At 60.5% G+C, this 16,795-nt stretch overlaps 3 protein-coding genes and 1 non-coding gene across 4 annotated transcripts; 3 read left to right on the forward strand and 1 right to left on the reverse strand.

The window, feature by feature from the left end:
- Positions 1–5,734: 5,734 nt before the first annotated feature.
- BJ171DRAFT_583562 (male sterility protein-domain-containing protein) lies at positions 5,735–10,273 on the forward strand (the record flags this gene model as incomplete). Its single annotated transcript, XM_053114256.1, has 11 exons — positions 5,735–6,003; positions 6,091–6,150; positions 6,264–6,436; positions 6,531–6,543; positions 6,637–6,715; positions 6,794–6,943; positions 7,055–7,231; positions 7,518–7,846; positions 8,041–9,332; positions 9,533–9,725; positions 9,925–10,273. 11 exons carry the CDS (start codon positions 5,735–5,737, stop codon positions 10,271–10,273), a joined length of 3,084 nt encoding a protein of 1,027 aa, XP_052965161.1.
- A 275-nt stretch (positions 10,274–10,548) lies between these two features.
- BJ171DRAFT_511749 (uncharacterized protein) lies at positions 10,549–12,921 on the forward strand. Its single transcript, XM_053111622.1, has 6 exons — positions 10,549–11,091; positions 11,360–11,621; positions 11,800–12,031; positions 12,248–12,293; positions 12,398–12,722; positions 12,836–12,921. The coding sequence occupies exons 1-5, from the start codon at positions 10,909–10,911 to the stop codon at positions 12,653–12,655; spliced, it is 981 nt and encodes a 326-aa protein (XP_052965162.1). The 5' UTR covers positions 10,549–10,908; the 3' UTR covers positions 12,656–12,722; positions 12,836–12,921.
- Positions 12,922–14,330: 1,409 nt separating this feature from the next.
- On the reverse strand, positions 14,331–14,423 carry BJ171DRAFT_t174. The gene has a single exon. It is a non-coding gene; the product is annotated as a tRNA-Ile (tRNA).
- A 1,004-nt stretch (positions 14,424–15,427) lies between these two features.
- BJ171DRAFT_583564 (uncharacterized protein) lies at positions 15,428–16,081 on the forward strand (the record flags this gene model as incomplete). The annotated part of the gene is made up of 1 exon (XM_053114257.1): positions 15,428–16,081. One exon carries the CDS (start codon positions 15,428–15,430, stop codon positions 16,079–16,081), a length of 654 nt encoding a protein of 217 aa, XP_052965163.1.
- Positions 16,082–16,795: the final 714 nt, after the last annotated feature.

Genomic DNA, 16,795 nt, shown 5'->3' on the forward strand with positions numbered 1-16,795 from the left:
GGTGTCGGCTGCCAGCGTCCGCATCGGCGACAGCGGCTCCGCGACGGGTGGGTCTGGCCTCGCTGCGGGTACGTCCACGCCATCCAGCAACAAACCCATGGGCCGACCACGAGCCACCACGATCGGCAGTTCGATTGTCCGCAACGTGCCTCCGCAGCTCCAGAAGCTCGTTGCGATCCAGAAGGAAACTGGACAGCCCATCATCAAGGGCGTCGGCACCGGACGCGAGCACGAGACCGTCTCTGGCCCGGTCTATGGCGACATTTACACCCCCGACGATGCCCGTGGCGCGAACGCTGGCGCTGAACTCATGGAGGATCACGACTACCTGCTTGATCACTTCCTGAGCCCCGACAGCGACAAGGACCCCAACGGACTCGGAAGCACGGCGATCGACGACCCAATGCAAGCTCTCGACCAGTCAGGCCAGTTCCACGATGGAGCTGGATACAAGTCATCCACCTACCGCCAACAGCAGACCTCGCACCACGGCTCGCAGGCGGCCTACGCTTCGAGCACGCATCACACCTCCTCGGTCTCCGAGTCGTACCGCAGCTCCTCCGGCACAACGGGATACTATCCCTCGGGTTCGTCCTCCAGCGAGTACACCGGCGGGTACGACCAGACGCCCACACGCAGGCTCCAGACCAACCTGGCGATCCCGCCGGCCCAGTCACCATCGATGGGCTCTCTGCGCTTGACGCCGCCCTCCCTCAAGGGCCTGGGACGCACCATCTCGCATCCGGGCCTGATGACCGAGCCAACTCAGCCGATGCAGCCGACGCAGCCAGCGCAGCCCAGCGCGCCAGCTGAAAAAACTGGCCCTCGCGGCCAAACCAGCTATGCGACCTATCGCGAGCGCGGCTCCTCAAACCAGAGCCAGCGGGCGCTCCTGCCGACCTTGGTGCCGTCCTCGGTGATGTCGTCTCGCTCGCGCCACTCGGTCTGTCTCGACACGGTCAAGTCCAGCAAGGCGTACCTGCCGACGATGCTCCCTTCCATGCCCGAGAAGGGATACTACCCGGCAGACGACTATTTCGACACGAGCATGGAGATGGACCAGCAGGGATACGACCAGCAGGGATACGACCAACAGGGATACGACCAAGCCTCTGCCGACCCTGTTCGCCAAGGATCCGCGGGCGACCCAGACCAACGACGCAGCCAGCGCGGTGCATACAGCTCCTATGGAGGTGGGCGGGATCGATCCATGGTAAGCGTGCGGCTGTTGATTCCCAAGTGGCGATGGAGAGGCGTTGCTCCACGAGCGGTCATTGTCGGGGCTCCTGCTGTCCCTTGATCCACCTTTCTGTGACGTGCATTTATCGCACTGGCTTGAGCCCCACCACTTGCTAATACCCCCCTTGCTGCCATTTCCTCCTTGATTCGTGCCATCGGTCGTGGATGCCCTTTGTTTCCAAATTGCCTGAATGCGCAACAGGGCGAACGCACACCACTTAACGACCATGCGAACAAATCCGAGTCCCTTGCTGCAAAGCCCTCGAGCGCCGTCCGCGACTCGGTTCAGTCCATCGACTATATCGAGCTCATGGACGCCTACCAGGACGTCGACGACGTGAACCATCGCATCGCCGAGCTGTCCACCTCCGACCAGCCCTCCCGGGCACCGACTGGTGCCCTGAGCGGCACGACCTCACCGGCCCTGCCTCTCTCTCTCGACCACTCGGTGACCGAGGAGGATCTCAAACCGATGGAGGTTGCCGATCGACTGCGCGATCGAAACAATCGGCTGTTTCAGTCCCTCATCCGCACCCCCGAGCCGCTGAGCAGAACCAAGACTGCTGCCACGCCGCCTCAAGTCGCCCCCATGGACACAGACCCTAGCGAGCAGGCTCGGCGCAGTATGTCGTCTGCAATGTCAACGCTGTCTGCCCGCCGTGGCGGCAGTGCCATTCAGCAAGTCGTCCTGTCTGAAGAGCCTGTGTTCGTCGAGTCTGAGGATCCGCCTGCGGACCTGCCCGCCGACGACCGTATGGACGAGCGCGAAGACACCTCCAGGGCGGTCGGCGACCCGTGCGGCAGCATCGTGACAGATTCCCAGGGCTTTCCACTCCACAAAGCCAGAAGCGACAACCTTGTAGAAGGACGGGACAAAATGAAGCCCCTTGCTCCCTCCGGCGCCGGCTCGGTTGGTGCCAAACTCGTGACGGCCAGCGTCGACACCCTCAAGACCAACCGGTCGCCCCTCCGAGGGTTGGATGTTGATCCCGGGTTGCACCAGCACCCTCGGAAAGGCGAGTCTGGTGACCGCGGTGCGCTGCCGTCGCCTCGCAATTTGACTGCCCACGGAAGCGATTCGTGGGACCCGTTCCTCGCTCCATCAGCAACCGATGTTCCGGCCGACTCTGAGCCCGAGTCAGCGCGGAGTCGCCGATCCACGCCGTCAAAGAAGGCTAGTGCCTCGCAACTCAAGCACGCCGTCCAGCAGCAGCAGGATGCCTCAATGGCAGCGGCCATGTCTGAGCTCCAGGACGGGCGAAAGAGCGGCGCAAGAAGTCTGACACCCAAAGTGCATCGGAAGACTTCGGCCGTCATTGATCGCGAGCTGCATGGCGGCGACCGCAAGTACAAGGATGCCGAGACGTCTGGCGCGGCCTTGGGCTTCCGCGACCCCCAGATGCGCGTTCCGCTCCGGCGCAAGTCTTCTCAGGGCGACACGCTCAAGGCGCGACAGTCTATTGCCGGCGACGAAATCTCCGGAGCCGTCGACGGTGGCCTGAGCGAAGAGAGTGTGCACACCCCGACAGAAGCCCCGAATGTCCCGGGCTCTGAAAACGACTCCCGCACCCCTCGACTGGCAGTCAAGAGCCCCAGGTTCCAGAGCCTCGATAATCTCTCCAGCACCTCAGGCTCGCGCGAGTCGGTCCGCATGGACCGCAAGCGCATGAGCCACAGCCGCAGCGCACTGTCGATGTACGATGCAACGAGTGGATCCGGGGACACCTACGGCGACCCGCTGACGGAGATGCTGGAGTCGTCGACAAGCCAGTTCGAGCGGCGCAGCTCGCGCGCAAAGTCCCCGGGCATGTCTCTGTCAACCTCGTATCAGGAGCGCGGACATGCCAGCCTCGCCGCGCTCTCGCCGCGATCGCCTGGAATGGCATATTCGGCGTCGATCCCGGTGTCGATCCCGTCAGGCGCCCACAAGGACGGAGCCCCTCACACACCTGGGTCGGCCACCCCACGGCAAAGCGTCAGCTGGAAGAGCCAGGCGCAGATGATGGGCTACGGAGCCGGTCGCGAGAACCTATCGCGAGACTCGAGCCTTGGGACATCGCGCAGCCACTCGATCATGAACCCGCCCGGCGGGATGGGCATGCAAAACGGAGCCCCGACATCCAGCCACCACCAGGGCAAGATGGGCAGCGGCCAGCAAGCAATGACACCCGGTGGCCCCGAGCCAGGTTCGTCCAGGACAAGCATCCACCTTAGCAACACCTCGGCCACCCGCCGGCAGACGCTCCAGATGTCAAGCGGCAGCTTTGCGTCATCGGCAGGCGGAGCGGCACACTCGCCGGCGGGCTCGTTCGGCAGCGTGTCCTCGACCAGCTCGCCGGGAACCACAGGACCAAAGTCGGGCTTTTCCAAGGCCGGCTCGGTCAACTCGATGTACGGCCGCCCCAAGAGCATGCATGTCAGCCCGCACCCTGCCAACTACCCACAAACGAGTTTCTACGACGCATACAGCAGCGCCGATCTCTACGGGCCCGGTCTTCCGTATAGCACCGGCGAGCCGCAATCTGCAGGCGCCGTCATGTACATGCCGAACATGGGCAGCCAAGGTTCCTCGGCCGGCGGCTACACGCCTCGTGGCCTGCAGCAATCACCCGTAGCCAACATGCTCCCCGGCAGCGGCAATATACCCGTCTCCCCGACCTCGCTCACCAACCCTGCCTTTGGAAGCGCATACCACGGTATGTCGGTTCCATCCGGCAGCAATGGCGCGGCGATGTATTCCGACTACGAGCACACGGCCTATGCAGGAAGCCAGTACAACCCGCCCGGCCCCAGCACCGGCTATCACCCAGGGGCGCACCTGTCCCAGCAACAGCAACAACAGCAACAGCAACAGGCATACCTGTCGTCGCAACAAGCGTATAGATCCGCCGGTGATTACGCCCAAGGCAGCTTCGACGGCCAATACTACGGCCACGAGGCTCGCAAGTCAAGGATCTACGACAACTCTCAGAAGACCGCGCAAGGCCAGACCACAACGACGCCCGGGACCGGTGGCAAAGCGCCCTCCAGCCAGCGGACGAACGGCTACTATCCAAGCAGTGCCCAGCAGCCCCAAGGCGGCCAGGCACCAAACGGAGCCCTGTCTCCTGGACTCGGCATCTCGACATTCGCGGCTGCCAACCGGCTCGAAGGCGGGCGCGGGAACGAGTTCATGGGCGGCATTAGCCGATATATGGGCTGGACGGGCAGCGGCAGCGGCGGTCCCGGCCAGCAACAACAGCAGCAGAATCGACAGCAGCAGCAGCAGCAGCAGCAGCAGTGGCAGAATGAAGATGCGATGGCGCAAGACAACCCCCGCAAGGTCGGGAGCCGGGATGGCAGCGGGGCTGTCTAGCCAAGCCAGCACCGCAAAGACGAGCTCTGGCTGGTTGTGGTAAGAAATCGCCCCCTCCCCTCCCAGGCTCCCCTCCTCCTCCAGCTGCCGTCGCCCTCGACTTCAAGGATCTACTGTCAAGCCTCGGCAGCAAATATCCAACTGCCAGTCGTCGGGTCGCTCGCGCCTTGTCCCTCCCTCATTATTCTTCTTGATAACCCGACGCCCTCCCCCAGATGGCTCGTGCAGACGACGATGTCGCCTTGATCAGCAGCGATGCGATCTCGTTTCCGCGCGGCGTCTGTCGGCTGCGACAGTGTACTTGGCTTGTTTTGTTGTTGGTCATATGTGGAAGAGACAGCCGTATTTTTCCTGTCCAGACAGCCGTCGCCCGGCCTGGCATGTGTGTTGGCTGTGCTTGTGTTTTGTATCTGCTGGAGGATCGATCCGGCTGGCCTGCGTTTGGTGGTCAACACGAAGCATCTCATTGCCCTCCGAGTCTTCTGAGCCCTGGTCGCCCAAGTGATTGTGCGTCTGCGTCTCGATCAAAGGGTCCTCCTGTCCTGTCCTGTCCTGTCCTGTCCTGTCCCTGTGCAAGCAAGGCAGCAAAAGTGCAAAGGACCACGAAATGTAGCCACACGATATGACGACGGCCTTGTCCCGTTGGATGGACCAAGCAGAGCTCGCCGACTGGTGCCACCCAACGCAGACGCAGGCATTCCACGGTGTCTGCTCGGGGTGGGCAAGCAGGCCATCCAGCAATGCTGTCCGCCGTCGACTGGTCGGCTTCTGTTCCTGGTGTTTCACGCATGGGCCGCCATGGCCCCAGCCCCGTGCTGGATCCTGGGAACAAGGCCCCTTGCTTCCTCAGAGTTGTCGAATCGGTGGCGTGCTCCCAGATGTCCCCTCTCTGGGCTCCACGAGCACCGGGGAGCATGTCGGCACAGGCCGAAAACGTGGCCTATAAATGCCATCTCCTTGCCGGTCCCGCTGCTTGCCCCTTATCCCGGTTGCCTTGACTTTGACGTCCCCCCCCCCTTTCCTGCGATGCTCCATCGTGCCCTTTCTTGCTGCTTCGGAGAGCCGCCCAGCAACCGCGGCGATAGCAGGTCATCGGTCCCCACCGAGCAGCCGCTGTCGCAGCCCAAAGGCGTTCAGCCGATGGATCCGTTCGATCCCTGGCTGCATCCCCTGGAGGCGGCCATCAGGCTCGCTGCCGAGGAGCCCGATACCCTGGCTATCCACACAAAAGAAAACGGCAAGACCGAGCGCTACAGCTACCTCGAGCTGTGGCAGAAGGCATACTCGATCGCCCAGGAGCTCAAGGTCCTTCCTGGCTGGGACGACGAGGGCCACGAGGTCATTGCGACCTACTGCGAAGCCGAAGCACACTGGCTCTTCTATTCCTATGCGCTCTGGATCCTCGGCAAGTGAGTGATCTGTCTCGACATGCGAGAAGGGCTGGGAGTCTCATGCTTGGACCCGCCAGCTGGTTCTGATGGCCGCGTGTCTCTCAGGAAGGTGATCAACTTTGGGCTGAACTGGCCCGCTGTTGCTCGGAAGGCGCTCTGCGAAAGGTAAGAGCCGTGCTTCTGACGCCGGTTACATTTCTGCGGCGATGCCATCCCATTCGACCCAACCACGAACCGGCTGCGATTTACTAACCAGCGAGGGTCTTGCTCATACCCAGGCTCAGGATCAGATACGTCCTCTATCACCATACCAAACCCGGCCGAATCGAGGGAGTCGAGGCCATCGATGCCGGAGTCTACTACCCGCTCGCAGCGATCCCCGCCCCATCGATCGACGCCTGCCAGCCCCTCGACGAGTACATCGGCTACCTCAGCACTTCCGGAACCACAGGTGGGCACGAACTAGAGCCGGCGCCACCCCATCGTCTCAGCGGCTTTCATGGAGTGCCCGACTCACGTCCATATCTTACCCCTTGCTTACTCAGGCATTCCCAAGACGTGGGTAGTCGCTGCTGGGAGTCTGTGTGGGTTGGTCGCGCCAATTGCTGCATATCGCCTGCAAGACTCATGACCTCTTCCTCCTGCCCACAGCTTCCAGATTTCCCACCGCTTCATGGAGTCTACCCGCCCTTCTGTTGGCTATCCCAAGGGGTCGGTCGGGGTCTTCCAGGTATGCTCCCTCGTCACAATCGTCGCTGCCCGCCTTGGATGCCTGCCCCAGGCTGACAAGCTGTCGCCGGCAAGCTAGGCTGCCTCGTTCTCAGCATCCATGGCTTGGCTTGCGATCGGTGTCAATACCAAGGGATCACTGTGGCTCTCCAAGCCCACACCCAACCCAGTCAACAAGGCCCTCAGCGTCATCTCCCTCCTAAACGAGGGCATGGGCATCTTCTCGTCGGTAGGTCTTCGACTGAGCCACTGACCTCTCCCAGTCGCAGCGGTCCCGGGGCTGCTTGAAGTTTTGAGGACACTCCAGGGCCTCTGACACATAGGAAATGCTGCTTGCCAGACGCCGTCATTCATCAAGATGGTCTTCAAAGTGGCAACATCGCGCAACCCTCGAATCCGCTGGCCCAAAGCCGAGCGCGTGGTGCTTGCCCACGAACTCGTTCCCGTCTCTCTGGTGCACCTGGCTCGCAAGCTCTGTCCGAACGCAATGATTCGTTGTGGATACGGATCAAGTGAGGTATACCTTGCACATGCGAAACGAGACGGTGCCCTATTTTCGTCGCAGACGCAGTACGGGATAGCCAGAGTCCAGCAAAGCTGTTTGCAAAAAGACTCCTCACTTTGGCAGTCGCCGAGCGAAGGTCTTCCCCGACTCGCGATATTTCAGGGCCACTGACCATGATCTCAGTCTACTGACCATGATCTCCATCCGCTGTCCATGATCTCCACCTGCTGTCTATGATCCCTGTCGGGGGCCGTCTTGGCTGTCTCCCCATGTCTCCTCGACCCTGTCTGGCCGACAGTCGACGATCATCGGCACCTTGACCTTCTGCGTCATCCAACCGACCGAGCCCTGCCCCTCGCAGCTGGTCTACAAGCTGACCAAGCCCAACGTCCGGTGCGTGCTCTTTGACGAGACCGGCAACGTCGTCGACCAGAGCGTCTCTCGGCACGGCGTTCTGGCCTTTGCCGTCGACAAGGACGATCCTGTGCGCAACCACCCCAACTTTGCGAATGCAGATCGAAGCGATAAACTGGCCGTCTTTGGCTTTCTGGAAGACGGCTCGCCCCGTGTATGTACCCAAGATTGGGTCGAGATGAAGGGCGAAAAGGACTTTGTGGTCTTTGGCCGGTAAGTTTCCGCTGCCGTGGTGCAGTCTCCGTCGGTCTGGATCGCTAACATGGCATCTCTTGGCTGAATCGGTGGAATCGCCTTGGTCGCTATAGTTGCGCTGCTTCGAGCGCTACTGGAAGTACCGCGGCGCCCTGTCGAATGGAGCAAAATGCATCCGATTGACCACCCCAGTCGACTCTGTCTCGCACCAGCTTCGGCCAAAAGGTCAAGGTCAATGGTGTCTATGTCGATCTCAACGCCCTTGAGGAGATCGTCAACCAGAACCTGAGCGATAGCATCGTCGATTGCGCCTTTATGCAGACCTCGGAGCTCAAGATCGTGATGCTCTATGTCACCCGAAAAGAGTCCAATCCAAAGCTGACCCCAACCGAGATCCTGCAGACAGTTCAGGACCTCTTTGCTCTCAAGAACGTCTCCAAGGTCCCGATCCACAACTGCTTCGAACTCAACGACATTCCGTTCACGGAGGTCGGCAAGCGCGATCTCAAGAAGCTCAGGCGCATCGCCGAGAGCGCCGACCAGTACGGCAGATCCGTTGTCTACCCACCGCTCGAAATCAGCGACGCCCTGATCTCTCGAATTGCGGTGCTCATCTCTCGCCTTGGGAGCCAGATTCTCAACATCGAGGCCCTCGACGGTCGCAACTACTACATTGCCGGTGTCGGCTTTGACTCGCTGAGTGTCGGCCGTCTGGCCCTCGCCATCAAGAACGAGCTCGATGTCGAGATCTCGCCGCTGATATTGCTGTCGAACGGAATGACGCCCATGGCCGTCGCCCAACTTGTGATTGACATCCGGGATAAAAGGCCGCTGATCCCGCCAACCGTCGATCTGGCCGAAGAAGCCGCCAAGCTCGACGATGCGACTGTGACGGCCGAGGGTCTCCCTCCGTTCGCCTTTCCCACATGGGCTCGCGGCATCGTCCTGACCGGTGCCACTGGCTTCCTGGGCGTCTTCCTGCTGTACGAACTGGCGAACAGGTTTCCTCGGGCCAAGATCTACTGCCTCGTTCGAGCTAAGAACGAAGAAGTCGCTCTCCTCCGACTGCTCTCAAATGCTTCCCAGCTTGTGATTGCATCGAGAATGCGTGCCGACCCGCGGTACGCCGTGCGAGACCGATTTGTGGCCTTGTGTGGCGACCTGTCGCAGGACAAGTGGGGACTCTCGGACGAGCGATGGAAGGAGATCAGCGAGGAGACCGACATGATTGTCCACAACGGCGCCGAGGTCCACTGGTTGTATGACTATAACAGACTCAAGGGACCCAACGTCCTTGGCACGGCGACGGCCCTGAGACTGGCCACAACCCACCACCTGAAGCCGCTGCACTACATCTCGACCCTTGGGACCGTTCCAGCATCCAAGGGCTCTAGCAAGCTCCTGATGGAGAAGATCTACTCGGCCTGGAACATCTCTGGCGGGTATGGCCAGACCAAGTGGGTCTCTGAGCAGCTGGTCAACAAGGCAGGCACGATCGAGGGGAGTACCTGCGACGATCATTCGTCCAGCCGTCATTGCTGGTGATAGCAAATACGGAGGTGAGTTGAGTGTGATGTGATGTGGTGTGATGGAGATGTCTCAATCGTCCCATGGACTGGCCATGAATCGATGGTCTCGATTGTCAAGTGCCACTCATCCACCAACTGACACCAACTGACACCTTCACACCCTCCATCGCTCCAGTGTCCAACACGGACGACTACATCTGGCGATATGTCAAGGGATGCATCCAGCTCGGCATTGCTCCGTCGCATGCCACTCCTGTCACGATGACCATGGATCCCGTCGACCATGTCGCCAAGGTGGTTGCCGAGATTGCCGGCTCGGAGGAGGCCCTGTCCAAGTTTGTGTTCCACATCAGCGACCCGGAGAACAGGTGAGGAATGTGATATGGTGTGATATGGATATGGTGTGGTGTGCGATATGGTGTGGATGGTGGATTCCGACTCTGATTACCCACTCACTCACTCACTCACTCACTCACTCACTCACTCACTCACTCACTCACTCACTCACTCACACTCACACTCACACTCACACTCACACTCACACTCACACTCACACTCACACACCAGTGTCATCACCGAAACCAAGCTGTTTGAGATTGCCAACGCCTTTGGCTGGCAGGTCTTGTTTGAGACTCGCGAGCAGTTCAAGGGGCTTTTGAGCGAAGCCGCGTCAATCGAGACCAACGCTCTGTTCCCACTCATGCACATGATGATGGACATGTCCTTCCTGCCCGACAACACCAACACTCGCGCAATCTACCCGACGCCGTGCCGTCCTGCCTCGGTCATTGCCAAGAAGTGCCTCAACTACCTGTTCCACGTTGGCTTCCTGCCCGAGCCCCAGAACCCATCGAGCGAGCTCAAGGGCGAGGAGTATCCCGAAGTCAGCATCTTTGGCCGCACTGGCCGCCATTGATCAACGTGCGACATTGTCCTGTCTTGGGGAGGGACACACATGGCGCGACTGGTGTGCGCTGCCGGTTGGACAGCTTGTCAATTTCAGTTCATTTCTTCCTGCCAGCCTCAGGTCACGTCCTTCTTGTCTTGCTTCGTTCGGCCCGTTATGTTTAGCATTATTTCCACTTGTTGTTTCGGTTCGTTATTGTCGATTCTCAACTTTGTGCTCGTTTCCCAAGACCACTTTCCCATCTCCGTCCCATGTTCCCAATGGTATCCTGGTCGAAGCCAGTCGGTGGTTCTCGATGGTATCTCGGCCGATATCAGCCGGTGGTCCTCTGATGTTTTGACCAAAACCGACATGCTGCATCGCTTGTCCCGAATCACCTGCCCCAAACGGGCTGTGCGGCGCCACATGGCTGCGTCGCCCCAAGTGCGCCGATTGGCCCGCCGTCTCCTGGCCTTGGCGGCGCCTTCAGGCCCCCCACCCGCCCGCTCGCTGCCTCGCCTCGATCGCTCTCCCATCCGCCTACTTCCCCTCCCTGTCCTGGTCCTCATCTCGTTCCAACCCGCCTCGACCGGCACACCAAGCACACCAAGCACATTGGCTCTGGCACCCTCGTTCGTGCAGAGAAATCCAGCCGCTCGCTCGCAATGCCCTCGCTGAACGCATCCGAGCGATCTCTCGTCAACTCCACATTCGGCCGAAACGCCGTTCTTGCCTCTGCTGTCGTCCGGCGCTACAAGGCCCATCCCATCCCAACCCGATGGACGTATACCGGCCAGCGAGGCGCCCTCGTCCTGACTGCAGGATCGCTCAAGCTTCTTGATCTAGATGTGAGTCGCTGCTCTTTGTTCGGATGGACAGCGGGATGCTTATTCGGACATGGCAGTCGCTTTCCATGCTCGCTGAAAGTCTGCGCCGATGCCCAATCAGTCGCTGCAGAGCCGGCACGGCCATCGTCGGAGCTTGCGACGAGCGAGGACGAGGCCGGCTCCATCATGTCTACGCTCTCTCGCCCCTGCTGGAAACATGGGCCCTGAAGCAGCAGCGGCTTGCTGACGTTGATTTCATCGTCCCGGTATCATCTCTCGCCCTTGACAGACGGGCGACATTGTCTGGGAGACTTTGATCGACAGCAGCTCGGACTACTGCGACGACGCCAACTTTTTCCACAGTTTTGCCTCTGCCGAGGACCGCTGCATGGTGGGGTTCTGCTTTGCCCTCGAGAGCGAAGCCGCCGACTTTTTCAGGGCCGTTCAGGACGACAGCAGCCGCCAGAGCCCCGTCGCTCCGAGCCAGCTTGCTGCCCCAAAGCCGAGCTATGCCCCTGTTCCTGCGCCTCGGCTTCCGCTTGCCCCCAAAGGTAAGGCCTGCAAGCCCGCCGCTGTCGTATCGTCGTGCTCGGTCCTCCGCCCAACACCATTCCCGAGGACTTCCAGCCAGCCACACAATCCTGGCCGGCTTCGCTGTATCCCGGCTCTGATTTGGGTTGCTTTGCGTGCTCCGCCCTCATCCCGATGCCGACTTTCGCTGCGATCCAGCCACGACACCCTCTCCGGCAGCGAACGTCATCGATCTCAAGCCCATCGAACGCTCGGTCTCGGCGCCTCCCGTCGAGAGCAAGGAGGAGGAGACAAAGAGCCGAGGCTTGCTCTTTGGCATGGGCAAGTCCAAGTCGTCCAAGGGCTCGGATAAGAAAGACAAGTCCTCGGGCAAGTCCAAGAAAAAGGGCGCAATCACCAAGGACATGATCAGCGGTCCTACGAACTTTGAGTATGTGTCCACCGCTCGGCTGGCCCGATGGGTCGCTGACGCACGACCCGCAGCTTCCTCGCGAGGGTCTAAATCCCAGTCGTGGCTCAGTTGAGACAGTTCTGTGACGGGCTTCAGAGTCACTTTGCCACATGCATGAACAATGTTCATTAATCCAGCCGCACTTTGCTGTCCGCACTGCTTGTTGACTGATTTGGACACCCTCCTCTACCACAGACACATCTCCCACGTCGGATACAACACCAAGACCGGCTCGTTCAATGTAAGCATGCCATCGTGTCCCCAGAGACCGACATGGCTGATTGGAGAGCGTTGATGGCGATGCCCATGGTTCTAAAACACTGCGATACCACTCTCCACTCACAGGCCGAGAACATTCCCGAGGAGTGGAAGATTATCTTTGCCAAGGCGGGTATCTCGGAAGAGTCCCTCAAATCAGATCGCTCGATGCAAAAGTTTGCCAAGAAATTCATGCGGGACAATGCCGACTTGGTTGGTAAAGTCCAGAAGAGCGGACCACCACCTCCGCCTCCGGTGAAGTACAATGGCGGTAAGTGCAGCCTTGGGCTGGAAGAGACCGCTCCTCCACATGCATGGATGCCATCAACTAACGCTACGAGCTAGCAAGCCTGTGCACCACCACTAATTCGTGCTTTGTCGCCCTCAGTCGATACGAGCTTTGCTCGACCAGGTAGGGCTGACCCTCAATGAGCACTTGATACATCGGTGATGCGGTAGAGCTCTGTTCTTCGTCGACATGGCTCATAACTCACATGAAATGCATTCACCCATGGCATGGTATAGGTCCTCCAGCTGCCGGGCGGAAGCCGCCGCCCCCGCCCCCTCCTTCCCGCCGACCTGCCCCTCCTCCTCCCCCAAGCCGGAACGCGACTGCACCAATAGCTCCAGCGGCCGCGGCTGGCTTCTCAAAGCCAAGTCTGCCGGCAAGAAGCGAGCCCCCAGCGACCTCTTATGCTCCTCCTCCGCCCATCCCGGCTCGTTCAAGCCCGGCCCCACCGCCGCCTGTTCCCAGCCGCAACGACGTGCGGCCTCCGCCAATTCCTTCGCGAAGCGAAGCGCCTCCGCCACCGATTCCCTCCCGAAACGATGTGCCTCCTCCGCCCCCCAGGCTGCCGGCCCGCAACGAGCCCGCACCAACCGCGAGCGCCCCTCCTCCCCCTCCTCCTCCTCCTCCCGTGGGCGGATCCGGTATGTTGGCGAGCTGCTGTGGGTGCTGTGGGTGCTGTGGGTGCTGTGGGTGCTGTGGGTGCTGTGGGTGCTGTGGGTGCTGTGGGTGCTGGATCCAGCTGCGGTTGCTGGATCCAGCTGTGGATGATTCTTGTGGAAGCTTGTCGTGGTCGCCTCCAAAGTCTAACCCATCCACTGGTCAACAGTTCCCCCTCCCCCGCCTCCACCCCCTCCGCTTGGAGGTGGCCCTCCCCCGCCTCCTCGTGCTCCGACGGTACCGTCAGCGGCCCCGGCGCCAGCATCGGGCGGCGACGCACGCTCGGCACTCATGGACGCCATCCGACGAGGCAAAGAGCTGCGGCATTCTGGTGAGCAGACCCCCACCGCTCATGCGCCTGCACCCGAGCCTGCACCCGAAGCCGACTCGGGCGATATCGTGAACATTCTGAAGGTTGCGCTCTCAAACCGGAACAAGCATTCGAGTAAGTACACCGCTTGGAATGGCGGGGACTAAGACCCTGTGGGTGTTGTTACGGATAGCCAGTGCAGCTGGAGTGTGATTTCGGCCAGCTTGTTGATATATGCACATGCTAACTGGGCCACTTATCGACCACTGCGTGCAGACTACTCGGATTCGGAGAGCGATAGCGACGAAGATGATGAACAGGAGTGGGAAGAGTGAGCACCGACCGAGACATGCGTGTGAGGCTCGGCCGGCAAGGTCAGTCGATGCTGCTCCCTGCATCACGGCGCTATGTAATCGACATGAAACACGGCCTTTGGACGACTGCCAATCTGTGCGGTGAGAGACATTGAGACAAACAATGCGCGGTGGCAGCGTCTGGAAGCGGCGAATATCCTGATATATCCTGATAGAACGGGGCATGCAAGACGGGGCAGACGCCAGCAAAGGCTGTTTGACCTCAGCTGTCCTGGCTTGAGAGCGCCGGATGATTGATTGGATGATCGATTGGGATGATCAAAGTGATGGACACGACAAAAGAGCGCGTTTCCATCCAAGAAAACGTGCCAAGGGGCGATGCGTGTGGCGGAGCAGGGACCCAAAATAGCAAGTGTCGCACGACGGGCAAAAGCGGAAGTCGGTGCCGCGTTCCCAAGGCGAGGATCGAACTCGCGACATCGGCATGGCATACGGGGAGCACCCATATAAGTACCGCGCTCTAACCGACTGAGCTACATGGGATGACGACTGCCAGGTCCGAAACTCAGTATATGATCATAGCAGCGCGAGGCACCAATTTCGCGCTGTTCATGCCTGGACATGTGTGAGGCGCCGCTGGACGCACTCAGCGACAGCGGCCGGGAGATGCACTCAGCAACAGCAGCCGAGACAGAGCCGAGACAGAGCCGAGAGCGAGAGGTGGCGATGCTGAAACGCCGAAACAAAGCAGAGGCGGTGCGCAGTTGTATGAATGCGGTGAACGCGGCATTCCGCTGGACGAGCGGCACAAATGCCGATGCAGAGGACGGGCTGCTGGCGAGAGCAGCTGCCTCGCTGGCTTGGATGGCTTTCCCAAGCATGAGCGCAGATCGACCCCAGCGCTCTGCACGCTCGACCTGCAGCGGCTCCTGCCCATGCACCGAGACGGCCGACCGAACGGTCCCCGCAGCCGGGTTTCCCACAGCCACAGCCGCCAGTGCGCGCCCCGCGCTCTGTGTGACATGACCCGCCACCGCACACACACACACGCCTCGCCAAGGCCTTCTCGCCCCCGTCGCCTTCTCGGCCGTTTATATACCCGCTCTGACTTTCTCCCCGTCGGCTGCCCATCCATCCACCAACTTCCCCCAAGGTATGATCGCTGGAAACGGGACAGAGCGGGACTGGGGGCGTCGACACTAAGAGCTCTTCCGGACCACGGCTCGCTGCGATCGACGGCCGCAGTTCGCTGGTCGCTTGGTCAGTCGCTTGGCCGCTTGGTCGGCTGGCTCACCGGTTGACTCGTCGCCTTGGTCAACCCAGCCAACCTGCAGTGCAGCCCAGCCCAGCCCAGCCCAGCCCAGCCCAGCCCAGCCTTGGAAGACCCTGGATCGTCCTTAATACTTTCATCTGCTTCTGGGCTCTTCGCCGAACTGCAGCGTCGACATCGTACTCACCTCCCGTCGCTTGTCGCCCGTCTTCCCTCCAGGTCCGCCCCCCTGCGATCCCGCCCAGCTTCCTCTGTCCGCCAGCATCCCCCCCCCAACATGCGCTCGTCGTTGCTCGGCGGACCGGCTTCCCTCGCCGGCCTGCTGATATCTTCATTTGCCGTGGCCGCAGCGGCTCCGTTCAGTGACCCACTCTGGGACCGGCTGCCTCTGTCGACCGGCTCGTCCACTCGGCAACGCGCCGTCGTCAACCAGCCAACGCAGACGACATCGGGCGCTGTCTCATCCTCAGTGTCGGCCTCGGCTTCGGCGTCGCCCACGCCCTCTCCTGCCAACGTCCCCCAGTGTCTGTCCCTCAACACCAGCTCCATCTGCGCTCCGCTGACTACTGGCAATTTCTTCATCAACACCACCGAGCTCTCGCTGAACTACAACGTCTCGATCACCAGCGTGGCCCAGTGGGAGTCGCTCATCGTCAACTCGACCACTGCTTCTTCGGATGGATCGAGTCTGTTCCAGCTGCTCTGGACCCAGTTCACAGGCTGCACCGCTCCTGAAGCCGCCTCACTGCCTTATCTGCGCACCATCGCATGTCTGGGCGACGTCTATGGCGCTTCCAATGGCTGCAATCAGCAGGCCATTGCAGCCAACCCCACCCCGCTCTGCCCGGGCGTCTGCCGGTCCTATGGCGCCGCCATCGCATCCTATCTTGTCAGATCACGGGATCAAGAGGAGATCAAAAGAAAAAGATAGAGAAGGGTTTTATTGATCTTAGCGAGGCTAGGATCTAGAGTCAAGTGTGTCTGGGGTCGAAGGTGATGACCAGAAACATGAGCGGGTGAAGGCGGGCTATTTATCTGTCTGGCGGTCCCGGAGGCGAAGCCTGCCGCAGCGGGGGCGAAGCAGCGGAGGCGGCGGGACAGCAGCCAGGCAGCAACGGCTAACCGGAGAAACATGTGAAAGTCTGACAAATGCTCGGTGGCTGACAAATGCGGGTGACACAGCGTCTGACTAATGCATGGTCGATGACAAATGCAGGGAAAACAGAGCGGCGTGTGCAACATGAGAGCAAGGAAAAAGGAAAGGCGTCACAGGACAAAGGAAAAGGAAAGTGTGCGACGCAAACAGTGACACAAGTGCGACGGTGCAGCTAGGCGGGCAGAGCGATCTGTGACATCCCCCCCAGAAAAATTGTGCTCAAGTCAAACCATCAATTTTTCGATCCCGAGTTGCGTTGCACTTGTGCTTGGCAAAGGTCGATCAGTGTGTCCATTTCCGGAAGGTTGCGGTTGCGGCTGAGGAAGTCGTGGATATCTGCGAGTCCTCCATCCAAGAGTTCGGCCAGTGGTGCCCACGAGTCGTAAGATGGGTCGTATCCCTGCCAGCGGAGCAAGAACTCGTGTCGATATCCAGGAAGTCGACGTCGTCGGTTGATCCTGTGTCCAATGATCGCTTCGAACACTGATT

Source organism: Polychytrium aggregatum (assembly GCF_025602895.1).
Source record: "Polychytrium aggregatum strain JEL109 chromosome Unknown BJ171scaffold_27, whole genome shotgun sequence".
NCBI classification, from domain to species: Eukaryota; Fungi; Chytridiomycota; class Chytridiomycetes; order Polychytriales; genus Polychytrium; species Polychytrium aggregatum.

Bases quoted from the DNA above. Each gene is read 5' to 3' on its own strand.
- BJ171DRAFT_511749 (XM_053111622.1), top strand. From the start codon at position 10,909: ATGCCCTCGCTGAACGCATCCGAGCGATCTCTCGTCAACTCCACATTC. The intron at 11,622-11,799 runs GTAAGGCCTGCA...GCTGCGATCCAG, and splicing joins GCTTCCGCTTGCCCCCAAAG to CCACGACACCCTCTCCGGCA. The intron at 12,294-12,397 runs GTAAGCATGCCA...CTCCACTCACAG, and splicing joins CCAAGACCGGCTCGTTCAAT to GCCGAGAACATTCCCGAGGA.